The 27,203-nt window shown below is 44.2% G+C and overlaps 1 protein-coding gene across 3 annotated transcripts in view; it reads left to right on the top strand.

Annotated features, from left to right (window-relative positions):
- FBXO15 (F-box protein 15) overlaps positions 1–27,203 on the top strand; it is a 39,269-nt gene that overhangs the window by 2,035 nt on the left and 10,031 nt on the right. For 2 of the 3 annotated variants that reach the window (XM_036884153.2, XM_036884157.2), the window contains exons 2-8: positions 1,953–2,063; positions 5,930–6,034; positions 10,055–10,297; positions 10,838–11,047; positions 14,330–14,456; positions 15,727–15,809; positions 16,712–16,854. In XM_036884153.2, coding sequence (XP_036740048.2) covers positions 1,953–2,063; positions 5,930–6,034; positions 10,055–10,297; positions 10,838–11,047; positions 14,330–14,456; positions 15,727–15,809; positions 16,712–16,854 — 1,022 coding nt within the window. The remainder of the gene's footprint in view (positions 1–1,952; positions 2,064–5,929; positions 6,035–10,054; positions 10,298–10,837; positions 11,048–14,329; positions 14,457–15,726; positions 15,810–16,711; positions 16,855–27,203) is intronic. The other variant, XM_036884156.2, reaches the window with a different exon arrangement.

The following is a 27,203-nucleotide window of genomic DNA, read 5'->3' as shown; positions in this document are numbered from 1 at the left end:
CCAACACTGGTCTTTCGGTCTTTCGGACTGTGAGACGACAAATTTCTGTTGTGTTAAGCCATCTAGTTTGAGGTACTTTGTGAAGGCAGCCCTAGAAAGGATTACAGTCAGGTGAAAGGATTGTTTCACCTCTGGTTGTGGTAGAGGCAGGTCAGTGGAGCTTTTCTGAAGCTTCTCTGCTGTAGAAATCTTTGCTTAAACAGAAATTTCAACAGAAGTACAAACACACGTACTGCACAGGTGGAATGAATTCTCAGATTAAAGGGGGAGAGGGCATTGCAGTTTCTCAAATTAGCATCTCTTCCTGCCTCTTCCCCTCTTTGTTTTGCAGAGAACAGGTTGAAAACCACTGGTTCTGCCTGCTTTGCATTTCCCAAGTATGCATTGCCTAGAAAGTCAGATAAGACAGAAAGCACACGGAGTGCCTTTTGCTGAAGTGGGAATGGAGAGGCACGGGTAGCCAGCATTTTTTTTTAAGCCCTTGTGAATTTGTTACCGTCCAGGCTATGGAAAGGTTTATTATACTCATCCTCTCCTAGCCTGAGATGCCAGCGTGCAGGTGATAGCTCATGTGTATTGAGGGTTTACCATGTGCCAGCCATTATGCTTGTTTTTAAAAGGAAAGCTGTCTGGGGAAGAGAAACTCCTCCAGCTTCCCAGAAGCACATGGGGAATTGTTAGACAGTTTGAGGGCCTGCTGATATGGACCTCTTGGCATACCCATCTCCACAGTCATCATCAGGCTACCCCAGGTCTGTGGGCGACACCCACCCTGTGCCTCCAAGGGACGGCTTGCACCAGGTTGAGGCAGTCTTCTGTTCAGATCTGTCTGTGTGGCACTCATTCCTCTGCTTGCAGAGAGATTATTGCCCTTCCTTCCACCTTCTTGGAGCCCTCATTTTGTCCCTGATTATTGCACACGTCATTTTTGAGTGTTAGTCCAAATATAATCAGGGAGTCAACTTGGTAGGAAAAACAGGTGAACAAAATATATACTCAGAGCAACAGCATTTGTGAACTGAGCCTGAGGATAATGTATATATACTCTAGGTTTTAGTCACTGAAATAACGTGTGCGGTGGGAGGTGGGCCAACAATTGATGTGTGTGGTGAAGAGCAGCTTCCAAACCTGTTCAAGAGAAACAACATACCCACCAGGGGCTCTTGCTGTGGGCTGCTGTGCAGAAGCAGAGGCTGTGGACCCACTGCCTTTCTGGGTGTTTCAGACCCCTACCCCGCTGCTTTTGAGTACTGCTCATTTTGAGGACTGGGTAATACAAACTTACTTTAGGAACTTCTGGAAAGGATTAATTGCATAAAGTATTATACCCTCTTCCCTCAAATCTTAAAAGCCTTGGTTATAAGATTCACTATTATTTTTTGTACCCCTAAAATAAAAAAAAGATAGCCAATTAAAATATATTCATTGAATGTGAGTTGTTCAAATGTGAAAAAATCTGTGGCTGAGTATCGGTACTCCATGGCAAGGCCTGCCACAGCGGAGTCGCAGCCAGTCACCACCCTCGCAGCCAAGCAGTAGGTTATGCTGGTGGCTTTGGTTCACAGATTGACAGGTGTGTTTTTAACTCTGTTGATGTTATCTTTATTAGGTTCCTGTTGTATTATTGAAACTGGCCAATCTATTGATTTTATCTTTATCCTTTTTATTTCTATTAAATACATTTTATAGCACCTCTTTTATATGCTGACAGTCTGTAATAGCATGTACTGGATCTTAGGTTTAAAACACACCAAAGTTCAATTTGAAGGTTTACTTAACTCAGGACACTGAATGTTTCACAATCCTTCCCCACCTGCCTTCCTATCTTTCTTTGCAGAGATGAAGTTTTACAGTGAGTAATCTTGGGAGTTTATGAATCCTTTACAATTTTGTAGAGGGGAATGGACAGTTCACCTTTCATTGTAACCTGATTTTTCCATGTTTACTTTCAGAAAGGATCCAAGTCTCAAAGGTGCTGCAGGCAGAAATGCTCTGCAGCAATATGCCAGGTGGGAAAAGGACTGTGAGAAACCCCCCACTAACTGTTCTGTGTCTCTGGATAGGTGAGTGCAGCCGTCTGCCACTCTGGGGTGGGGGTGGGGGGCTCTGGGGATGGAGTCCTTACAGAAAGTTATAATGCTGTATATACCAAGTTTCTATTTTTGCTATCCAAGAATAGAATTGTGTAGGAAGAATGTACAACATGGAAAGTTTGATATGAGTCATCAGCCTGTCACCACTATCATTATTAGACTAGTTTTATGAAGTTAAACTTCTAAAAGTGACAAGTACATTTAATTTTCCTTTTTAAAAAATGTTCTTCAAAATTATTCACTTACTGGTTGACAGAGACCCTTGAAATAGGAGAAAGATTAAAATGTGCTCTTCTAAAAGGTCAAGATGTCTCTGAATTTCTTAGCTCTCAGTGTTTTGGGAACCGTTTTGCTGTGGCAAGATTCTGCACTGGGACCTCAGCAACAAGATCTGTAGAATCTTTTTTTAAAAAAAATTATATGAGATTGGTGCTGAAATGCCTGTGGGTTTTTGCTGTACTAGGATTTATGGAGCACCAACTACATGCTAAGCACTGTGTGGAACCCGGAGAGCTCAGCGTCACAGTGGAGGAAGTAAGGCTCACAGAGTCCATGTATTGCAGAATTCAGATTCAAACCTAAGTTGCCTGATTTCAAGTTTTGGGCTTTTACTATTCAAACTGTTTAATAACTGTTTAGTGAGCTAAAGTGTACATGTTTTTTGTGTGTTTTAAAATGAAATGAAAAGCCAAAAAGGAAAGATCGATTTAAGGACTTCAGTTTAAGCTTTAAGCTGTATCCTCAGGGAATAGAATTTGCCACGAAGTAATCTCCTCTAAGAAGTAGAACAAATGTCTATTCAGTTAAACTACCCATCAAATACTTTTCTGTACCAGATACTGTGCTTGGAGCTGGGGCACGAGTGGGAGCTGTTTCTGTGTGTGCTCACGAGGCTTTCAGTCTAGAGGCGGAGAGAGATTTAAAAAAAGTAACAATTTATAAGTTGGGGGATTTGCTGTCAAGAGAACAAATGGATTCCCTAATCCAGAGTAGTGGGGCAGGAAGGTAAGGAAAGACTTCTCTGAGGTGGTGACATTCAAGTTGAGAATGAAAAGTGCCCTTAAAGAGCTTGGAGAAGAGGGACCAAGAGGGGCGCCACGTGGGCAGGGGTGCAGGGGGGTGGTGAGTGAGCAGGAGGGGAGGCCACCTCTGCAGGGCCTGAGGGAGGAGACTGTGCCCTGCACAGTGTGGTGAGTTTTGGGCTGAGAGCTGTGATACCTCCTTATCTGCTTACCTGTGTCCTTCTTGAGGAGGAGGGAGCGAATCTGAGCTTTGCTTGGGGTCCGACTCATGCACAGTCAGGTGTGTGAGCAGAAGGCAGCCAAGAGGTGGGACCCTGGCTGCTGGCTGGGATGGGGAGGCGCCAGGGCAGGCGGGAGTCACTGCTGCAGACACGGGGGGTACTCGAGGAGTTCGGGGGGTGTGGGAAGAGTCCACAGCCATGGAGAGGGTGACGCATCTTGGGGAGAAACTGGAGGTGAAAGTGAGGGGCTCTGGGAACAAGTCAGAGAACTGGGCCATTTAGAGCCAGCTGAGGAGTCAGGAGAGACCAGGGAGGCCCAGGCAACCGGGACGGGGCGTGTGGAGCAGAAGAGGAGCTGCTGCTGAGCGCGGGCGGCACCTGCGGGGCCTGGCGAGCAGCCCCGAGCTGTCCCGGGTGAGGGTGTGGGGGAGAGGATGGGCAGGGCCTTTGTGTAGGGATATGCTTCTGTGTGTTATGTTTCACATCGACATGTGCAAAAAGCAAGTGGAGGCAAGGCAGCAGGTGCAGACAGGGCCTTGTTTTCTCCTGCTCTTTCCCAAAGCTTGGCAGTGGGAGGAGCAGGGGGTTCTGCGGTGGCGGGAGGGAGGTGGGGGTCAGGGAGAGCAGCAATTTAGAGGTGGTACTGGGGGGAGAGTTCTCAGAGGCTGGTGTGGGTGATGAAGAAGGGCAAGGCCTCTGACCCTGAGCCGGGCCCCTGGACCTCAGTGTGGGACGGGCTTGGCAAGGAGTCTTGAGCTTTCTTCATGGGAACAGGTAGCAAGAAAGTTGGAAATGCAGGAATATTGCAGGGGATTCACAGTATGGAATGGGGACAGGGGCATTTCAGACTTGAACTCTTATGCTGCTAAAAATTAACATGCACAAATTAACTTAGCTTTTCTTGGGGAAGCTTGTCAGCCTAAAGCAGGTTTTCTGTGCCCCGGTACCGTGTGCTCTTTTGGTCCTCCTGCATCTCACCTGCATCTCACCTGCCTCTTCCCTTTCCCATCCTCCCCTACTCAGAGCGTGTGAGGTAATCAGAACCCAGCAGAACCCAGTGTGACACAAGTAGAACCCAGGATGGGTGCAGACATGGTACCAGCTTCAAGGAAACCTCATGAGTCATAATTAAGAATGTCTTTGAGCTCAAGTATTGGAAGTACAAGCAGAGGTTTTCTCCTTCTGCTAGAAGCACCCCCTTTATTATGTTAGTTGGGGTAGGAGGGTAAACCTGTCTAATGTCCATCTTGAATAAGGTTTTATTTCATTTAAGAGATTGTACAATTGCTGGACACCTTCCTAAAATGTTTTCTTTAAGCCTGACTCTACCTTTTTATTTTAATTACACTGGTTTAAAAAATACCTGTGAATTTTTGTGAAATAGTTCAGTCAAAATACAGAAACTATATGCAATGGATGATCCAACCGGTCACAGAAATGTCTTTTCTTGCAACTTTGTCATCTCTAGCGTGAGAGACTTTTTCTCTCCAGAAGTGGCTGCTTTATTGACTCTGAATGTAAGACATTTCATTTGGGGGGAGGGATCTATCTATTTCCCAAGCAAAACTGCCTGTTTAAACTCTCAGAGAGTCTCTGGTTACATATCTCAGAAGCTTTTGATGGAGTAACACTTACATAGAGACACCCATCAAATATGTCTTGCATTTATCAGCTTTTCTCTGAGGATCCACTTCATTCTTTCTCAGTATAATCAGAATTTTAAGAATGATTATTTCCCTATGAAACATTTGATAACGTGATTTTCATCATAATTAAAAAAATTTAAAATAGTTAAAATCACAAGTGGAGTGTGGCAAACCATTTTAAATTGGCCAAAAGGTTTGATCTCAACTCTTCACCCCTAGACACCCTCTGCCCAGTGTCTTTAGCTTCCTTCTCATATTGTCATTTCCCCGAGAGTCGTGAGTGCCTGTTCCTGACTTCCTAACACTGCTGATGCTTTCTAGGCACTTCAGATTCTTGCAGTGTTTTGTAAAATCCTAAGCTCGTAATAATACATGGGACACTGAGAATGCATCGCAGTTTAGTTAGGCAATGAATGCAAAGGAAAAATGCACTTGAGAAAATCTTCCAGAGCTTGGGGTCTCCCCAAACAGTCCCAGCGTGAGGATGTGTGGGTGGCAGGGCCAGGGGAGCAGTGGTGGTTAGGGGGGAAGTGACTTCTTTCCTGTCCCACTATGGGTTTTTTTTTGTGTGTGTGTGTGGGGGGAGTGTTCTGTGTTCTTTAAATCAATAGCTACGAACGCGTTGTTTCTGAGTTCCTCTGACCTCAACAAGAATAATACATGTGTTCATGAGGGGGCAGTGGAGGCCTGCTCGTTCACCCCGTGTGGGGGTGCAATGAGAGTGCTGAGGAAGTCAGCATCTGTGCCCTGGGGTCCCTGTCAGTTCGTGTCCTAGGAACTGAAAACTAGACATTTCAGGGGAGAAAATACTGAGGAGAAGTGGGCAGTTTGCCTTCTGTATAAGAGGGTCTGTTTGTCGCCTCTGTTTGGGGATGATCGGGCAGGTGATCTCCGGGTAACTTGTGCCTTCAACGCTCTCCTGTTCCTCTGGTCTCCTCTCATCTCAGGATGCCTCCGGAAATCCTGCTGAAGATCTTTGCCTACTTGGATGCTGCGACTCTGCTTTGTACTGGATGTGTGAACAGGCGCTTTTATCATCTGGCCAATGACAAGTAAGGAGACAACCAAACCCCTGTTAGGTTTCGACGGGATTTTGATGTGGAAGTCGTGAGAACTAGTAAGACCTTTTTAAATGTTTTTTAAAATTGAAAAGAATTTCGAGAGTGTTTTTAGACATAGACACAATAAGTCTAAGGAAAGATCAAACTTGTTAGTGGAAGAAGTGGCTCGGTCTGTTGGCCGGCAGGACTTGCCGTCTTCCCCGAGAAGCAGACAGACCTACCCCCGCCATCTCCCGCAGCCCCGGGCACCTGCCCCGGCTGGCCTTGCCCTTGGTTGGCAGAGCAGGGAGTGTGCTCTTTGCAGGCAGCCATGCAGATCCTCAGGTGGGGAGAGGAGGGGCTCTGTCAGGTATGCTCAGGGAGAACCCGAAGGGGCAGCATGGTTGAGGCATAGGAGAGGCTGCAAGTGCCCTCCGACTGAGGCTTTACCCAGGCATCGGGAAGCTGGAGAGGATGAGGCCCACCTGGCCTGGCAGGGCACCTGTGAAAGAAGAGATGGGACTCTTTCTTCTGTTCTGTCACTGTGGTCATTGTCTGCAACTCAGAATTTCCTCTTTGGGGGTGAGACAGTGGAATCCCAACTTCTGGTGGGAGTGGTATGGCCCACAGCTTGGCTTTTAGGGCCCCCCTTCAACATGAGAAGGTCAGACAGATCTTGATCTCACACAGAACCGCCTGCCCACCAAGGAGAAAGTGAGGGAATGCAGAATCACTGGTAGTTTGCTGAACAGATGACATGGAGAACGGCTGAGGGAGAGCTGTGATGGGTTCCGTCTCGGAACACTGAGGGTGAGAAACAGCTGGTGCAGTGGCTCTCAGAATGCCATCTGTGGGATGACTGCATGAGAACTGACTGGGGAAGTTTAAAAACATCTGGACCCTGGCCTGCATTTCTGGAGATTTTAATTGTGTGTTCTGGTATCTGCATTTAAAAAATTCTCCAGGTCACACTAGTGAATGTCAAGTTTTCATAATCAGAAGGGGGCCTAATACCATTCTCTTGTTGCAAAGGGTGGTTTTTCTTTTAATTTAAAAAGATGTTTCCTTTGTGGGAGACTGTGTTGGTCCGTCTGTGTCAATAGACACACACACACATTGAGTGAAATAATGAATCACATTCTTAACAATAGTCCTAGAATGAATGTAGAGCAATTTTTATCCCTTCCTTAATGACCCTTAATGAGAGGTGGAGGTGCTCACTGAAGCAAAATGCAGGGAGGTGTTTTGCAAGAAACGGGTCAATTACATGTCCCCAATAGTAGCTTTTTAGAGGGTTCTTACTTTAAGGATAGAACTCAGATTACTTAGATAAGCTGAGAAATTATAAGTTTCTTAGCTCCTGCCTTAACTTCAGAGGCCTATGTGGTGCAGGCACTGGGCCTCCCCGTGGATTTGGGGCCATAGCTCTCATAATATCTGGTGTACTTGAATTATTAATGATGCCCCATCTCAGTTTCTTGACAGTTGTCCTTAAAAACTGAGTTTATGATGAAATTACTATCATGTTTGTTTACTTTTTGAAGTTGTGTATGTTCTTTTTAATTGTATAAGTTGAATCGTAGTTTTAAGAGTAGTAGTCTGACTTCATTAAACGATGTGTGTACAATCAAATGTGTGAACCAATGTTTTTGAAAAGTTAATAGTATTTTCCCAGCATTGTTTCTGAAGAGGAGACCAGGAGGCACATCACACCCGTTACCCTGGTGGCCCACGGGCGGCCTACTGGGGGGCGGGGTAGCTGGTGCTCCGTCCATCAGTGGGGCCACCTCTCCCTTTCCAGAGATGCTGGCCGGGGCCCAGATGTTCTGACCTTCCCCAGTGAGTTCTCCATGTGCGCATGGCCCTCAGCATCGGCGTCAGTGTCCACATGGACGCGTGGATCCGGGAGGCGTGGACCAGGCTGGGTCCGATCAGCATGTGGGGTTTTTATTTTTCAGCACTCTGAGAAGCACTTTATCAGAACATTGAATTGGCCCCATTTTCAGAACAACTTGTTTGATTAAAGCCTTTCTGGGCCTGACTGATAGAACAGATAAATACGCTCTTGTCTTCATGTCTACTTTAGCTTTTTAACAGGATGGAGCATGTGGTGATGAAGAAATGAATGTGCTTGGGTTTTGGAGATTGTTAAAAGCCTCTTAAACTTGACATTTGTGTTTTACAGATTAGGGGAACAGTCTGCACAGTACTTTAATTCTATATCGTAAAATGTTTTTGTTCTTTTTAGTCTCCACTTAGGGTAAATCTGGTAGGATGATGTGTGCAAAAGTGGCTCGTCTCACAATGTCAGGTGCGGTTGTTGTCACTGAGCTGTGTGGGGGGCGGCTCTGCTTCTCTGCCCCATGGCAGCGCCTGTGTAGTCTGTGCGCGGGCTGATATCAGCATAGAGGCAGCCTCAGTTTGATGTAAGAAATTTGAAGTCTTGCTAAAGCAAAAGAAGGCTCAAGTAGAGTGGAATGATGAGTAAATAATTGTGAAGAAAACACAAACAAGCTTCTACATAAATGGAATTTTTTTCAAAGTGTTCAAGGGCTTTTGGAGAAACTGTTTTGGATTTGCCTAGATGTACTATGTAAATCAGCCATTTGCATTTATTAGCTCACATATGACAGCCCAGAAATTTCTGAACTGAAAATATAAATATGTTAAGGCAGAAAGTGTGGTGTGAAATGCTTTTGTGGGCTGAGAAGTGACTTGGAAACCTACACTAGAAAGATGCCAGTAGGGGTCCAAGAATGTGTGGGCCCGCTCGCAAGTCCATGTGAGGCCTGGGTCCAGGAGGCCTGTTCCCAGGTCCTGTGCTGGAGAAGCGCTCCTTTTGTGCTGTGCTTAGTCCTGACTGAAGGCTCTCACTTCGAGGGTCTAGCATCTCCCAGGACCTCCTGCGGCCAGGAGGACGTCCCCTCCTGGCAGGAAAGTGCCTTGTGCCAGGAGTCGTTCCCTTGAACATTGGTCGTTTCATCCCTTACCACGCTAACAAGAAATGTGGAAACATAAATCAGCAAGTAATTAAGTTTATTTATGTAAAATTCACCTTTCACATTAGGAAACCGATTTTAATCCCTGCCTCAGTTTCTCTCAAGAGGCATTTACTTCATTTTCCCGAAGGGGAGCTTGGCTGGAGAGAGGGGCCCTGGCCTCAGCTTTGGCTCCTGCTTGTGTGACTTCCTCCCAGCCTCCATGGCAAGTGGGGGGATCACAGGGCTGAATTCGAGTCCAGCACTGTAGCTGATTGGCTCTGAATGTGAGTGAATTGCTCTGTTGCTTTGAGTCCGTTTCTTTGTTACCGAAGGCGGTGATGTGCAGGGGACTCAGTCCTGGTTCTACCAATTAATTCCTGGTCTACACAGACTGGCCTGGGCCTCTGTTAGGTCACCTGTTCAGTGGGCACAGTAAGAGTAGCTACTTTGGGGGTTGCTGTGAGGATTAAATGAGTTGATGTATATGAAGTGCTGAAACATGATGCTCAAAAATTAACTGTCATTGTTATTTTTTCTTTTTCATTTTTTTGTTATTGTGCAATGAATTTCTCATTTTTTATCTTTGTGCAAGCAGTACGTGTTCATTGTTGAAAACTGAAACAGAAATCAAAAAAGAACATACAATTCTGTTATTCGCTGTTGATACTTTGTGTATACATATATATGTATATGCTCTTTTAAAAGAAACATGAGTATACTTAAAATAAGGTAGGAATCACACTACTTCTTACAATTTTTCTATAATCTCCTGTTCAGTCACTGGCTCAGATGATCCCAAATAACAGGAGATCCCTCATTTTAACTTGACCCTAGGGGCTAAGCTTTTCCTTTTGTATTTCTGAGGTTGCTCAGGCTGAAACACTTACCTCAAGCTGCAGTTCAGTTTAACATGAACAACTAGAAATGTGCAGCTTGATTTATCTGTGGAATTGGACTATTTAAAAATCACGGTGCACCTCTAACTTAGTGTATTACTGCTATAGGTACATGACAGTGTCTCTTAGCTAACATGTTTCCTCTTTTCCTTTAGTTTTATTTGGATCAGAATCTACTCCACTGCCTTTTCGCCTAAAAGATTTAATTGGGAAGCTCATTCAGTAGAGAAGACAGCTGTGTCTGTGAGCGTACTGTCAGTTGAGGATAAAGAAGCTGGATACTGGAAGAAAGAATATATTACAAAACAAACAGTATCTGTAAAAGCAGCGCTAGCTGAGGTTCTCAGACCTGTCAACCCTTACACGGGCCTCCCAGCTAAAACCAAGGAGGCACTCAGGTACGCAGTGTCATCTGCACAGTGGGCAGTGGGCACTTGAGAGTGCTGTTAAACATTGTGGTGTGTGTCACTTTCTAAAAGGATGGTGTCTGCTCCAAGCGCTGTGCACAGAGGACGTACGTGCGGTTTATATTGTGAGGTACTGTCTGATATTTGTGTGGGTTTCCGTGCATCTGTAGGATAGATAGTGTTTTCCCATTCCATATAAATGGCCCAAAGTTTTACGAAAAGCAGAAATAACCTAGCAGTCTGCTCTAGTAGGGCAGGAACGGTCAAGGCATCCCACCTTCCGGGCGGAACCTCTGTCTTCTGTACCTGTGTACAGCCCGTACTGAGGACGTAGGAGGTGCTCAGCAAGTGGCAGGAAGGTGCCGAGAAGCGTGAGCAGAGAGCTGTTGGTGACACGAAGTGATGTCGGGCATGTTCTGGCCCTCGGCTTTGGCTTGTCGGGCGTAGATACTTTAGACTTGACGTGTGAAGTAGACTTCAGCGTGTTTTTTCTTCCATGAGCCTGTTTTTAGCTTGCTTTTCTGTCTCCAGAATATCAGGTTTAGGTTGGGTAATTATACTGAAGGAGAAGAGTGGAAAAGAGCACATCCTGAAGCACGTTGATCTTTCCATCAACAACGCGTCAGCTGCAGCCGTGTGGTATGGCAAACACTGGCCACGACTGGCCGCTCTGTCAGGTCTAGATCTGTGCGGGGCGATGCCAGTTTTTATGCACTGGCCTAAAACCCCCTCCAAAAATGGGTAAGTACTAATTCAGCAGAACTTTCAGGTGAGAACATATTATATGTGAATACTAGTTGGCATTACTGTTGTCATTTAAAAATACAGCCAGTGTATTATAATTTGATTGCATCTTGAAGACTTGTCTCTCATTTTGGGTCAGTATAGAAGAGGAGAAGAAGGAGTTGATCACATTTCTGATCAGATGTAAGTTTAGGTTCTTCCTACCATGGTTATCTGTGATGGGGAATGACCTCTAGTTAACAAAGTTCCCTGATGGCTGGCTGGCTAACCTTTTGAGGTTTTTAGTTTTAACCATTTTATCATTAAGATATACAAAACTATTATATATTCCTGCTTTAGTGAACAGTGCAGTCAGTAATCACAGCTCAAATATTAGGTCATAAAGTCATAATTTTTAGTTATTTTTATGTGCCTTTCTGTTGACCCTACTTGTGCAAGTAACTTACTCTTGCTGGGCCTCCGCTTTCTCATCTGTAAGCTGGGGTGGTGGTGGTGGTGGTGCCGTAGCGTGTAGCACGCATGGCTGCTATGAGTGCATTGACCAGACACGTGGGTATTACACTGCTGGTGCGTATTGGGTACTTACTCTGTCGTGAGTTCACACTCACTATAAGGCTTGTATCTTGCTTTTTCCAACAAACTGCTCATTTTCTCCTAAAAGCTGAACTGTGGCATGTGTAGCATCCTGATCTGAGCAAGTGACTGTGTTTGTGTAACATTTACAGCCACTGCAGAGGTCATGGCTGCCTTCTCCAGGGCTGGCTTCCAGCCCTTGACCTCCAGTGGGCGGGCTGACACCATGTCTCATGCCTCCACGTGGCACCGGCATTTACTGCGCCCTGGCCTCCCCAGCCTTGCTGCCACGGTCCCACCTGTGGGTTCCTCTCACACACGTCCTTGCTGTGAAGGTGTGCAGAGAACTCATGTGTCCTGCTGTCTAGGAGGGGCAGTGTTCTTCCTTGGGTTTCCTGGATCCGGGCCGTGTTTGCAGCATTTAACTGGGCACCTTGATTGTGGCTCCTCCCTCTGGGGGCGGCTCCGTGGGCTGCTCAGTGGTCACTCTCAGCTGTCAAGCTGTCAGTCTGAGGACCATGCTTCTTAGTGCTGGGAAAGCCAGGCTTTGCCGCATTCTGCAAATGCCCTTACTGCTGTGAACAAGAATACACAAATTCTTTTTCCTGATTATATTACAGAAGATATTTTGAAACACACTTTTTAGAATGATACTTCTGTTTGGATAGATCTCTGAAATTTCATATGGTATCATGATGGACAGCAGATTTGTCTAATGTAGTGTGTGGTTTTAAGCACTGTGAGATGCTGTTTGGGGCATGAGTCCACAACGTGTGTACCAGTCAAACAATATGTTCCTTGGCATGTCATGAAATATTTTATTGGTAATAGATCAAAATTAACATGATTGTGAAACTCATTTAAATGGATAGTGTTGAACTGTGAAGCTCAATTAAAGGTAATGTGCTCCTGAAAACTGCCGTCCAGGTCAGGAGTACAGATACTGCAAGTGACGGAAATGCTACAGTTCATTGGGAAAATTCATGTGCTAGAGTTTCTTTCCATTAAAATTCAATGAACTTCAGCCAGCATTGGATAAACTGTGGTGAACAAACACGGAAGGTGTATTTCAGGAATCTGTTTAGACCTGCATTTTAATTGCAGGTTTGTAAGCAAATACTTTCATCATGCAGAAACAGGGATCCTTACATGCATCTGTGTGACAGCAAAGGAGAGATGTGGCAGTTTATCTGGGTCTTTTTTGTTTCCTTCATGAGATTTTTTTTTTCAACAACAGTGAAAGCCTTAGGTAATTTGCAATTTGAACTTTCATTAAATTTTCTCCTTTGCTAGTGTTCTCCATTCTGCAGTTTGTGGGGTATCTCCCCAAATTTGTGAGACAGGTTGGGTTAACATCCACCTTGGTTTCTGTGTCGGTAGGCCGGGAAGTCAGGGTGCATGGGGTGAGCACGTTCTCTGCGGGGTCTGTACCTGCTGCTCAGCCATGTTGACCAGCATTGTCCAGTTAGGGGCGCACTGAGGAGTGGCCGAGGGGGGATTTCACAGCCCACTGGCCGCATCTGTCCCCACCATAATGGCAGTCCCCCACCTGTGAATGAAGATCAGCCTGGACCGTTTTGGAGCTGAGGCTTCAGCTCCGGCCCCTGACCCCACCCCTGGGTCCCCGGCCTGTGTTTGACATCCTCCTGGTGTGCTCTGCCAGTGCTGAGTTTATGTTTAGGGATGCATCATACGCAACTCACCCACCTGCCTCTCCCTGCCCCACGTGGTTCTCAGCCCAAAGAGGAGCTCCGAGATGGAATGCGGGACGGGGCTGTGCGGTGCCGCAGAGCGGTTTGGATGCTTAAAGCTCTCCTCTGCTGTGAAACAGTGCCAGGGCCGAACTCCCTGATTTTCTAATTCTTTAACTTAATGAACATTTGAACCCCTATCGCCTGCTGGCTTGGCTCTAAGTGCCCCAGTGACTCTTGGATGTGATGTGGCCCTGGCTCCGTGGGGGCTTCCCTCTAATGCAGAGCTGTGTCATTGACTTTGGAGATCACATCCCTCTTGTAGTTGCCTGAACCATCTTTACGTTCCTGGGAATGACAAACATCTGTCTGCCATTATAGTGCTTATAAAATGTTTCACTCTGTTGATTTTAAGTCTTATGATGAATAGAGAGTTGAGTTGTGTTTCCTGACTGACTTACTCTTAGACACTAATTCTTACAGTTCACAGTGTATCTTCTTCATGGAAACACACATGGTTTTGTTTTAAATTTATTTTCTGATGTTAAAATTTTCATTTTCTCTGAGTTATTCTTGATAGTAACTTTAAAAAGTATATCTGCTTTCAGCTAGCCTACTGAGACCATGTGCTTTCTTGTCATTTAATGTATTTTGCCTTTATGCATTATCTGACTCAATTAGGAATGCAAATGAGGATCTGCTTTGACCTCAGCATTGTGCCGGGTTCGGAGGGAATGGAAAGCGCTTCCTCCTCTTTGTTTCATGACCCTTCCGCCCACCTGTGCCCAGGCCCCTGAGTGAGCGGGCGGGCGGGAGGGACACTGCGTGGGAAACGGGCCTGCTGGCCTTTCACTTGCACAAGCTGCTCATGTCCTTGCCCGTCAGTAGGTCACTTGTTAACAGCGTGCACACACTTCAGAAATATTTTCAGGTAACACAACACTAAAGAGAACTGGTAACACTTCAGAGGTGAAAGCTCATTTCTCTTTCCTCTCTTCGGCATGGATGTTCACAGACCTCGATGGCATTCATTAATTGCAAAGTACAATCTGAGTGATCTAACTGGATCCACCATGATTGGCTGTGATGGGCTCATTCGGATCTTCTGCCTCAACCCAGGCCTGCTGGTGGGGCTTTGGAAGGTGAGAGTCGAATCCCTGCCCGCGCCCACCCGCTGGAGCATCCTCTCAGCCCTGTCACCCAGTGCCCTCCAGGAGACCCTCTGTCCTGCCGGGGCCACGGCTGGCGGGCCACCTCCTCCTGCCAGGTGCCTGTTCCTCCTGCAGTGTCGTGGCGCTGCCCGAGTCTCTCTGAACATGCGTTCTGAGCCTGTGGGGGTGGCATTGGGTGTACTCTGCCCTCAGGGTGAAGTGTCTGAAGAGTTATCCTTTCCCACCAGATGAGGTCTCTTTTTCACTAGGTGACACTCGTGGCTGGCTCCCTTGTCGGGGGTCATTTTCTGGGCAGGCACTTCAGTGAAAAGCATCATAGTGTGGTGTTCCTCTGTGCACCACAGGTTGGTTGAAATCTGTGGCTTTGACCTGTGGCTGTTTTAAGATAGCAGTTTACACACTGTATTCTGAGAATAACAGCGTGCATCTTTACATGGTGACTGGACAGAACCAGGTCTGCAGCAGCTGCATCCTCAGACCCTTTCCTCAAGCAGCCGTGGCAGTTGGTCCCTGTCCCACCAGCTTCCTGTGGGGGTGTGACTTGTGGGCCAGGCACAGGCATTGCTGTGCTTGCTCTGTGTTTCTTGACTGGTACACGTCAGTCTTTGTTGGCCCAACTAGTCACGAGGACTCTGATCTGATTGTCCTCCCTCGGGCTGTGAGGGAACAGGTCCTTCACATTTACATTCTGGGTTCCCCCGAGTCAGCTGTGAGTTTGGGGAGGAATGGAGACCAGTTCCTGTACAGTCACATTTTCTGCTACTCAACCTGATGGATTAGTGGAGTTTGAATATAATCATTCACTGGCTTTGCCAAGTCAAGCAGGTACTCGAGAGAGGAATGTTATGCCACTAAGGTTAAGTATTTGTGGAATTAATCATGTATCTGTGAAGGTCTTACCAGTATTGTCTTGATTTTGGTAAAGAGTTGGAACAACCTGGAATAAATAATATGTGTTATTGAAACCATCATACATAATACAATGTTTTGATGTCTCACAAGGACTAGGATGTTAACCCTTCAGATACTGCATACTCTGCATGTTTGGGTTGTCACTAGGACACTAAGCCTCATTAGGCAGTAATAATGTTTTAGCAGTAATAATGCATGTGCACTGTGGAAACCTTTGTTGTAAGAAACTGCATCCATCTGCAGGATGAATGCCATGATGCTCACAATGCCATTGTGAAAAATTAAAATATTTCAGTTGAAAAATGTATTCTTTTTAATTAACTTTCAGAGGGAGGAAGAACTGGCTTTTGTTACGGCAAATCTTCATTTCCATCACCTTGTGGAGAGGAGCACATTAGGCTCGGCCACTGTGTATGTATTGTGTGTGGGTGTATCACTTTTTGTGTAGTCAACGTAAATATTAGAAGTTGATACCATCTAAATATCCTGAGAATAATTACAAATATACTCTGTTTTTAGTCAGCAGCCAGGCATAATTGTTTAGCTCTTCCTAAAACAATTGGATTATTCATGAGCACACATTTACTTTCTTTGTTCTGGGTTAAGGATTATGTCCCTAGTGGAATATTATTTATAAGGGCAGGATAGCTTCATTACTCCAAGATGCCAGGGCACTAATCCTCTGTATGCATCCTTGGTACACATGCAGACCCATGGCCTCTTGGCTGGGCAGGGCTGGCAGATGTGCTTTTACTGGGTCTGTACAGCTTGTGTCTCCAAATGGGTTTGAAGGTCTTCAGGAGGTGAATATACATTCAGTTTCACTACAGCTCTTATGCTCGTTTTAAAAAATCCCCTGCAAAGCTCCTGAATGCTTTTGAGTTTGTTACCTTATATATAAAGTTTTTCTTACTGAATAAAACTTTGTTTAGCTTTGGGTCTTCTGCTCAGGGTCCTGACCTGTAGGTCTGCTACGTGGTGCATTTTCCTGCTGAGCAGGTCTGTGCCTTTGCCGACCTCTGCTGCCCTGGGACAGGTCTCAGAAACACGTTGGCCTGTGGTGGTCCTGTGGACACCTGTGGAACTCATATCTCTGCCTGTTTTTATAGAAGTTGGTGAAGTACAGAAGTAATCAAGTATAGAAGAAACAGGAGTTGTTTGAGTTCATGGTATGGAATATGATTGGGAATCCTACACAGAATTGATAGCTGGTGCTTTGAATGGATGTTAATATTTTAAAAGGGTTTTTTCAATTCGAGCATTTTATCTCTGGTGTTGACAAATTTGTGTATATGCTTTGTTTTGCTTTTTAGCCCTTATGAGCCACCTCCTCATAGCCCTCTTTTGGATGACACCCCAGAATATGGACTGCATGACTACCAACTCCATGTTGATATGCACAGCAGTGGAATTTCCTACCTGAGTGGCACATTTCGCAGTCTCTGTACCAAGAAAGGTGAAACTAATTGACTTTTTCTTTCAGTTTGAAATTAGGTGATTGGAGCAAACAGAGGACCAGTTTTATATCTGAGTGAAGCTCTGTACTCCTGAAGAGTCATTGCATCTCTGTCGGCTCGCTGTCCTCCCAGGCCCTCTGGCATTCTAGGTCTTGTGAAATACTTGGCCAACTCTCATCTCTGTAGCTTCTGGCTCTGGCTTCTTCATCACCATCTCTCTGCTCTACCTTCTAGAATATTCTCTGTTGATACTTTCCTTGTAGTTTTGACTGCTCCCACTTTCCCCCACTTCTTCCCTTTATATCAAAGGAATCTGGTAAATTTGCTAACAGGGCCAGTGTAGCATCTGTCCAAGATAAGAATAAAGGGACACCAGCTCTTCTGTACAGACTGCTTCAGTGTCTGTCATGTTTACCAAAGCTGAGACAGAGGCTGCAGTAGAAAGAGAAAGGGTGGGACTTCAGCCCCCCTGGAGAAGAGAAGGCATGTAGAGTGCCCTCAGTTCTGGTTTGTCTGCCTGTTTCCTCTTGGTGTCATTCCTCCATATCCTTTAAACTTGAAGTTTGATGTATAAACTTGCACAGATATTCTAGTTTAACAGTTTTGGTAATATTTCATAGGGGAAACTAGGTACGTTATTTCCAAATATCCTGTTCTCCCAAATTCTTCTACTTAATGGATTTGACATCCATTATTAATCCCTAAGTCAATTTTTTTTTTGAGTTTAGAAAATGGTGTTTTTCTTAGCACATCATCATTTCTACATTCATTAGCTGAGCTTTTTGTAAAGAACTTTCATCAACTGGGTGATTTCTTATAATGGAGGGTAAATGCTTTAATCCTTCTGCTTTTAACCACCAACTTTCTGACTAAGAAATTGGTGTGAAGTCGCCTCCTGTGGTGAGGTGGCTCTGCGTGGGCTCTCTGCTCTCCCTGTCTTGTTGAGTGTCTTTGGGCTCTTGTGTTTTGTTTATTCAGTAACTTTTAATTGATTACAGACATCACTCCTTTTGAAGCTGCAGTTGTCCCCAGCTTGGTCTGTGGGATCTGCCCCGAGCAGGCTTTTGTGCCCTTTTAGTGCACTCCCATTAGGCTCTGAGTTCTCTTTGCTTTTTGATTTGGAAGACTGCTAGGTTTTCTGTACTTGCTGGCATTTTTATTAGAATTATATCAAATGTATATATTAACCTGGGTAAACTGACTCTTTGTTGTTGAATGTCCTATCCAAGAATGTGGAATGTCTTTCATTTTTTTAAAAAATACTTTTTTTTATGTCTTTTGGGAGTGTTTTAGAATTTTCTTTATATTAGTTTTGCACATTTCTTGTTAAGATCTTTAGTAAGCATTTCATCTGTGTTCCTTCTCTTCCATTTTGTTTTCTAAACGTTTTGTAATTCTTTGTGTGTTTTTGGTCTCAGGCCATGCTAATCTCGTAGGATGAGTTGGGAAGTACTTACAATTCTTGAATTTTTTGGAGGATTTTGCATAGAATCGGTAGTATTTCTTCCTTAAATGGTTGTTAGAATTCATCTGTGAAGCCATCAAGGCTTGGAGCTTTCTTTGTGGGAAGGTTTTTAACTACAGTTTCAATTTCTTTTGTAGATATAGGGCTATTTTTAGGTCATTTCTTCTTGAGTGAGCTTTGGTATTTTGTTTTTCAAGAAATTGTCTACATATTAATTATGTTAAGATCAGTAGGTTCAGGGATTTTTCAGTCTGCTCCTTCTATTCTAAATTTTTCCACAAATGCCTGCCAAATGATGTGTACCATATGTATTATTTTATCAGAGGTTACAAAATGATGACTTCCTAGTTCTATCATGCCTTCTATGTCTATTATGCAGTATTCTTCTGTAAAGAAGAGTTTTCTCTTATCAACTATTTAGTTACTATGAAATATAATTAGTACAGGAAACGCAGGGTATATACTTGACTCTTTCTCTTTAAGTTATGGAATAGTGGTTAATGCTCTGTCTTCAAAGATGACTTGTAAGTTTTTTTAGGAGGAGTATTATTACGAACTCATGAATTAAAAAAGTACAGTTTATATATTTTAGTCTATTTGCAGTCATACTCTTTTTAGTGTTACTGTGATGCTCAAGTCATCCTGTCACCGGTTGCCTTTGCTCATTTCTTCTGATTAGTTATCCTTGGTAGTTTGCTTATGTTCTAATATGACACATTGAGTGAACCTCCAGCTCGGCTTGTCAATTTCCTCCTCAGGCCTGGAATCAGCCATTTTCCCTAGGAGTTCTGGTTCTTTTTAGTTCCCACTACACCGTGATATTTAGAGACCGTAATCTGGATCCTCAGGATGCACATTCCTCTTGAATTTTCATTCCTTTTAGGCTTATGAGGAAGCAGAGCTAAGAAGTTTATAGATTTCATAATGTGAATAAATATTCATGCATTAATTTAAAGATCTTAGGGTTTTTAATTAACTTATTTGATTATATACCTATATCTCTTATGCTGAAAGTCTTTGTTCCAGACAACATCAAAATACATAATTTCAAAAAAACAATACTGATATTATAATAGTGAGCCTCTTGAATGCTCTTTAACTCAAGATTCTTCTTGTGGTTCTTGATGTGGTTGAGATGCACTGTGGTGGAGACATGCAGTCATGTTGCCTGACACAGCGCTCCGTGTGGTTGGGCTGCCACTTTGATGTACAATTAGAGTGATTCTTTCATTTGTTCTTTTCATTTTTCAGGGTTGCTTTGTTTCTGTTTTTGCATTTAAAAAAGATTACATAGATTTACATGTTTCCAAAGTTGAGACTGTGAACCGGGTAGTTCAGGGGGTTTACTGGCCTCCTTGCGCCCTCACCCTGTTCTTTCCCTCCCCAGGTAACCCTTCCATTAGCCGTGACTGCTGCTTTAAATGTTTTTAAAAAATATGTACCATGCTGTACATCAGTATTTTCCTGTTTCTCCCAGCTTTTTACAACGAGGCACATGAGCCTCCTTTTAAGTTCCTTCCTTTTTCCCGATTAACAGTATATTCTGGAGATCACTCTCTAGAACGAGATAGAGGTCTTTCCCATTTTCTCTTTTTAAAACAGGTATAGGTAGGTGGTTTGTTAATAGTTTCTTTCTATGGTTTCCTGTCTTTACTGTTGAAGATAGTGGTATAGTGAATAGCCTCGTTCGTACACTTTGTATTTTCCCGTCTTGCCTTTGGAATGAATACTTTCTTACAAATAGGATTGTGGGTCAAGGGTAAATGCACGTATGACTTTGAAAGACGCTGCAAATAACCCTCTAGGAGGGGGTATTAAGATAATAAAATGTTTTGTTACTGAGTATTTTTGTTCTAGGTTTTTGTTAAGTGTTTTTACAAGTTAAGAAAGTTTCTATAGATCAGTTTTATAGATTAGTTTCCATAGAAAATTTCTGTAGATTAAAATCAGGAATTGTTAAATGCTATTGAATGCATCTTTGGTAACTATTGATGATCTTTCTCCTTTACACTATTAATACAGCAAGTTTCATTAATATGTCTTCTAATGGTAAACATCCTAGAATCGTAAGATATGCTTTTCTTGTATGTTGCTTTTTAAGTTATCAGTTTTGGTTATTTGGCATTTAGTTTTTTTCCATTTACATTCACAGACTGGAGCATCTATAGTTTTCATTAAAAAAAAACTGTTTCTGATCAAGTTATCAGGTTTTCTACTTTTTATGAATTGGTTTTAGTATTCATATGATTACCTAGAGAATCATCCTCCTTTAGGTTTATTTTGATCTTTCTCTAGTTTCTTGAGTTGACTGCTTAGAATATTTAATTTTCAGGGTTTCTTGTTTCTCTTCAGTGCTCTTTGTGCTATGCCCAGAATCTTGGACTCAGATTTAGAAAGGAATTGACAGGTGATCAAGAAAATTCAAGCCCCTCTCAGCTTGAATGAGCTCTGCAGCCTTGGATAGTGGTCCTGCCCTTTGAGAGTCCCACTTAGTTTTTCAAAGGCATGTACATTCTTTCTTCTCTGGGCTTTACCCCATTTACCTTTCTTCTGTTACTTACAGTAGAGAATAAAACCTTGTCTCTCCTCCCAGTGTGTACTGCTGAGGGTCCTCCTCCTCCTAGTGTCCCAGTCAATGCTCACGTACACGTGTGTGGCTGCTGGGACACAAAAGGCTGAGAACTTAGTCTCTCGCTCTCCGTGGTGCCAACACTCTGTCCTGTGGTGTCCCTCACTTCCAGCACTGCCTGTCTGCTGCGCTCTGCAGTCTCCTCCCCAGCCTGATCGCCACGCCCTCCAGGGGTGAGGTCTGTTAGGTCTAGGTCTTTCGGTGGGTACCTAAGAGCTACTACTCTCTCCAGTTCTAAGCAAATACAGCATAATGATTAAGCTTTGTGTGCATTCTTCAAACCATAGCTGTGCCCTTACTAATGAAGATGATAGTGACAGAGAACATTTATGGGCACTTGTTACATGTTCTTGCTGAATGTTTTGTATTTATGGTAATTATTTAACTTAATCTTCATTGCAAGACCTGTGGGTTGGGTGCCTTTATCTCTCCTGTGTTACTGACGAAGTGGCTGGAGCTGGTCATGTAGGTCAGATCCCTAGTGACGTGCAGCTCGCGCACAGCTGAGCTCCATCTGCGTTCAGGCAGGCCTGACTCCAGAGCTGAGAGTCTTAAGCACTTGGCTATGCTGTCTCCTATATATTTGAACTTCTCAGTGATGTGCTTCCAGAGTGTATCTTCTTGTGTGTGGCTCTGTTTGTCTTTACAAAGTGCTGGCGTGGTAAGGGTGGTCAGGTAGGGCCCAGCTCTGCTGGCTTGCTGGAGCAGACTTTAAACCCGTTTTCTGTTAATGTTGCTGACTCACTGAGAAGGTTGCATGGTTATTATAACATGCAAGAGGCTAAGTAAAATAAAGGAGATTGGGAAACTGACGAGGAACTCATTCACTTTTCATTTGTTGTTTTCACAATAAGAAGACAAATTTTCAGCATAGAAGACTCCCATTTCCTCTGCGTGTGGCTCTGTGATTAGGTATCAGCAGAGGGCACTGTTGCCATCAGAGTCTTTCTCTCATTTAAAAAAACTGACCACAATGTCCTCTACAGTTTTGAGAAACCCTCTTGTGGGACCGTGTGGTATATTTAGTACGTTCTGGCTGTGGTATTGCACTTGGGGCTGACAGCCCTTTGCCCCTGTTGTTGAAGAATATTTTCTTCCTACCAAGGATAAAATGTTTTACCATCATGTCCCTTGAATTGAGGTGTTGGTCATTTTGTAGGGCCATTTCTAGCATTCCATCTTTAATTATGAATTCTGAAGATGTATCAGTTGAGTCCACAAATTCATTGCAGCTCAATTTAAAAATCCCAATGTCAGTTTATGATAAAACTTGCAAAGGTAGTCTAAAATCCATTTAGAAATAGACATATGCATGTGAATGGCTGACAACATTTTTGCTTTAAAATGTTAAGTATGAGACACTAAAATCTTTACTGTATGTGATATGTGTCTTGGCTACACAACAACAGCAAAACCCCATGCAGCTACCACGCGGTGTAAGAAACACCCAGTACCGGGGCTCTGGAGCCCCCTGCGTGTCCCTTCTGCTTTAACTACCTCCTTCCTGCCAGTTCTGTATATTGTGCTAGCACTGTTCTGTATGTTGTAGTGATTATCCCCTTGCCTTTCCTTTTTTGTAATTAAACTTCTTTGTATTGGGAAATGATACATAGAGGAATGCATAAAATTAATTATTGTAAAGCAAACACCTGTGTGATCACCATCCGGATCTAAAGTTTTGAAAATGAATAGTAAGGGGACTGGCCTTACCAAATGTGAAGCTCACTACAGAACCACAGTAATCCAGAAAGTATGGTTTCATTGAATGACAGATGCCCAGGTGAGTGGTGCCGAATACCTGTACAGCTTCTCCTGTCAAGTTATTCTGATAAATACTAGACTTACAGTAAAGCAGTTAGTAGCTATTTTAATTAATTGTACCATGATATACCTATATAGCTAAGTATATGTATGTATTTCTTCAGAGTGTAGTTTAGAATGTCTTGTATAGATGCTTTGCCTCAGATTGGCTTAAGCTACCACTAGAATTGCCTTTGCAGGGAAAACAGGTAACTGAAGGACTTGGGCCATGTTCATGTTCAGACAGAGTCATCCCAAGGAAGCATTCAGACTGAGTACTGGCCATTTGGGGCTCACTACCTCTTGGTCACAGTATTTTCTTAGAACAAAAAATCCCTTTGTTCTATTTTCTTAACTTTGTCTCATGTACTTTGCTAACAAGGGCCTTTGGATTTTTTTTTACAACTCATGTTACTGAAAACAGACCAGAAGACCCCTAATTGGTTCTTGGTGCCTGGAGTGAGACTCCTGAGACAAGGAGGAGCGGATCAGGTCTGATCAGACGCAGAGGCAGCTGCCCAGGGGTGAGCGTCCCCTCTGTGGCCCCCCCAGCAAGGCCCCTGCTCTCACCTAGTGCTGTCCTCCTGCACCTGAGGCCATAGAGAATGCCTCTTGGGTTTGCGTGCCGACGCTGGTCTGCCGGGCTCCGTTCCCAGGCTGGTGACCACCAAGCCCTCCTCTATTTTTCACCCTTCATCACCGCCCTTTCAATCAGAGCAGGTTCTGTTCTGGCGCCATCAGGAGTGGCCTCAGTCCTCATTTCCTAACAGACTGCCCCTGACCCTCCCTCAGCGAGGCACTCTGTCAAGGGGTGGGGTTTCCTACCTCTCAACACTATCTTATGGCGAATAAAAAGGGTCTATGTCCCTTCTTCTTTCCCTGAAGGTTTATTTGACTGCTTCTCCTTGGACTTTGTCACATTTTTCCCCCGAGGAACTGAGCAGGTTTCTCTCTTTGTACTTTTATGTGTTCTGCCGCTTTGACAAGTCATGGCTGCATTAAGAGTTTTCTTAAAAGATTCATATTATCTTTCAGAGAGGAATTTATGTCCCTGAATGTGTACATATTTGCTAACCTCTGCTTTGTGCACTGCCTCTAAAATCAAGCTAAAAGAAGTTTAGATGATGAAATATTCTGTCACCTGAACTGGATTTATGAGAGACGAAGGTGGGGGGCGTAAGCAGAGGAGGAGGTACCGAGAGGGTGCCTGTACGTGGGGACTGGCAAGCTGGTGAGGGTGCCCTGTGGGGTTTTTCTGTGGACCTTGTCTTCTCTTCTTTTGGCAACGTTGGGGGGCTTTTGGGTTGGGTCCCCAAGACCTGCCCCAGGTTCGGGATGACTCACAGGACTCAGGATATAGTTCTGTAACTGGTAAGATTCATTACAGTGGCAGGGTGCCGAGCAAAATCAGCCAAAGGCAGAGGCACCCAGGTGAAGGCTAGGGGCTCAGGTGCGGATTTCTGGAGCTTCTCCCTGCGGGATCACCTGCGGTGTCTGTATTTTCTCCCAGAATGGGTTGAGAACATCTGTGAGAGGTTTCCCGGGGTAGCTCAGTAGAGCCTCAGCCCCATGGGGCCCTCCCTGGGGGCTGGGTCTCTGTAGGCCTCCTGCCTGGCATTGCCCAAACCCCAGGCCCCGGGGAGAGGAGGTGTGCAGCGTGAGCGCACTCCTGGTGCAGACTCTTCAGGCGCAGTGACCGCTTCTGTCGGCCAGAAATGCTGAGGACTCTCTGGAAATGCGAGGCCCAGACACCAGCCAAGGGCCAGCTGCAAGCAGGCCTTGCTAAGGAGAGGTCGTCTCAGGCCAGCCGTGCAAACTTGCCCTGCAGTGCTTTGCATGAACGCTGGTGGGGGAGCATGGGCCAGCCTCATGGGAGAGTGGACAGAAGGTGGGCCAGTGGTCTTTGAAGTGTGAACAGAACTTGAAAAAGGGCATGGTCAGCATTGCAAAGCATAAAGAAATGTGAATTTTTAAATCTTTGTATCAAGCTAATTACTACCAATTTTCAGAAACTGAAGAAAAAAGCATCTTGTCTTTTTATCAGTATTGAGAGGGAGAGTGATAGGAAAGAAGCAAAAGGAAGGGACTTTTAAATAACACAGTGCTGCTTCTTTCACTTGACTTTCTATTTGAGCTGTTATAAAAATTCATTGAAGACTAAATGTCTTTTTCTTATTATGGGATTTGAAAATTCTGAATATATACATGTTTTTAAAGAAGCAAATAAAAAAATCAGCCAAAGACACCTACTTTTCATCTGTTGATCCATTTTCAAATACATAGCTATGTTTATACCTGTGGGCCATGTTATGTGAACAGTGGCCTGTTCTCCTCTTTCCCATTCCTATTACATTGTGAGAACTTTCCCATGTCAGCCTTTGGCTTAAGGTTTTGAAAAGTTCTGTGACATTCCATTGTTCGGTTTTTTCATGACTTCCTGACCCATTCTATTAATGTTGGGCATGTAAGTCTCCATTTTTCATGTTTATAGCACTATTTTGAAACAAATTTGGTTATTTGAGAAGTGAAAGTGACATCTGATGGTTTTAAATTTGCACATCTTTGAATGTTAGTCGCTTATTTTAATTTTTTTGAGAGAGAATATGCAGATCCTGCACCTTTCTCACTCGGCAATGTTCACTTCCTCTGGCCATGTCAAGCACTCCTTCTGCGTTATGTTCCATTATCTGTCAGATTACTTCTGTGTCCTGTAGGGTCTCTGGAATATGCTCTTCATTAAGGTACTGATTAAATAATACATATTCATTGATTACTGTATTAGGCATCATAGGAAGTGTTAAAGGGACGAAAATAAGTTATTATGGGCCTCAGAAGCCTTTTGTTTCCTTCCAAAAAAGTAGGGTTGTTCAGCTCTTCAACAGCAGAACCAGCCCAGGTAACCTCTCTTTAAGGAATTTTACTTTTAAAGTTTTACTTGTTTTAGATACTTTTCATATATAGTGTTACCTCATTTTTGTTGTGATTCCAAAAACAGATTACTTTTCTGTTCCCTTTGTTCCTTGATACTAATTGCTTTCTATGTTTCTAGGCCAGATTATTCTCTCTAAGCATTTGTCGTAACAGGAAAGTGTTAGAAATAGTTCAGTCTGGTCTAGGTGGTGATCGCTAGGGGAACAGATAATGCTTTATAGCATCTTCATTGGTGGCGGTTAGTACATTTTTCCTGTTTTGTCCATCTGGCAACCTGTTAGGAAGAGTCAGCGTCACAAATGACTGTCCCAGAGTAGGAGAACTCAGATCTCCATACGTGTTATGTCAGTTCATCAGGAGCAGGTGGTACTTTACCTGTAAGCAAGACAGGCTACGGGATTTGAGGGACGTGGTGCGAAATGCAGCTGTGGGGCTACTTGTTTCAAGAGCGGATTTCAAGAGCGCGGCCGGCCACAGAGCCTTAGGCCACGACCGGCCTTCCCACTGTGCAGGTGGCACCCCTGTGCGGGCCTGCTGGGGCCCAGGGCGTGGGGACGGAGCCCCCCGGGGGCCGAGCGCGTCTCAGCCGCTCTCGCATTTCCAGACTCTGACTGCCATTGGAGCTCTGTCCTCAGGTTCTGATTTGTTCTTTCTCTCTGGTGATTTAAACTCTTTTCATCATTTAAAGAGTATTCTTTAAATGTTGAGTTCTTTATTTTGTTCATATTTTCATTTTCAAGGATATTGTTTAAGGTACTGTACCCTTTTCATAGATATCAAGACACGTGTGGAAATAGAATCTCTTAAAACAAGTAGTTTGAGCAAGATTAGTTTATTCAGAAACATAAGGAATGAGTTTTATCCTTTTTCCTCTGGTGTGACTTTAGTTGGTGGCAGGACTTGAGATGTCCTGGATGGCGAGCTGAGAGCCACCTCTCGGCTCACAGAACCATCACTGTCCATGGTCCCTGTGCCTGATTCACTTGGGCTCAACTGCTGGGGGCTCTTCTCAGCCTTTCGGTCCTCTGTTCCTCACTGGCTCCATTTTCCTGGGTACACAGCCTGGATTGCACTGTGTCACCTTGTGCCCCAAGCACCACAGAGTCCCTTGTTGCCTGGTGGCTTCTGTCCAGTGATAATTGCACCCCTCAGCTTGATGTTGCTTTTCGAACTCTGAATGTTAGCAGTTCCTTGGGGAAAATCACAAAAGCATGTCCCTGGTCACTATCAGATTTCAACTTTTCCCTCGTTGCTACTCAGAAATATTTTAATCAGCTCCTGTTTATTCTCGTTTCACATAAGGCTGTTTAAAATGAGATCATAGCCATCTTCCTCCTATTCCTTGGTCTGGCCTCTCTACCTGATGTGCTAAGAACAGGGTCACTGTGTGCGTCCTGATCTTCCCCTGCACCAGCCTTCACATCCACACTGTAGCACAGGCTCTTTGGAGGCTTGTTGGTTTATTTTCCTGTTTCAGAGAAGATGATGTCCCACTTCTTTGCAGAGGCACTGTCCAATCCCTG

The sequence above is a fragment of the Manis pentadactyla genome, chromosome 6 (assembly GCF_030020395.1).
Source record: "Manis pentadactyla isolate mManPen7 chromosome 6, mManPen7.hap1, whole genome shotgun sequence".
In the NCBI taxonomy this organism is placed as follows: Eukaryota; Metazoa; Chordata; class Mammalia; order Pholidota; family Manidae; genus Manis; species Manis pentadactyla.
The sequence above is the reverse complement of the archived record's forward strand: the minus strand, read 5'-3'. Positions and strand labels throughout refer to the sequence as shown.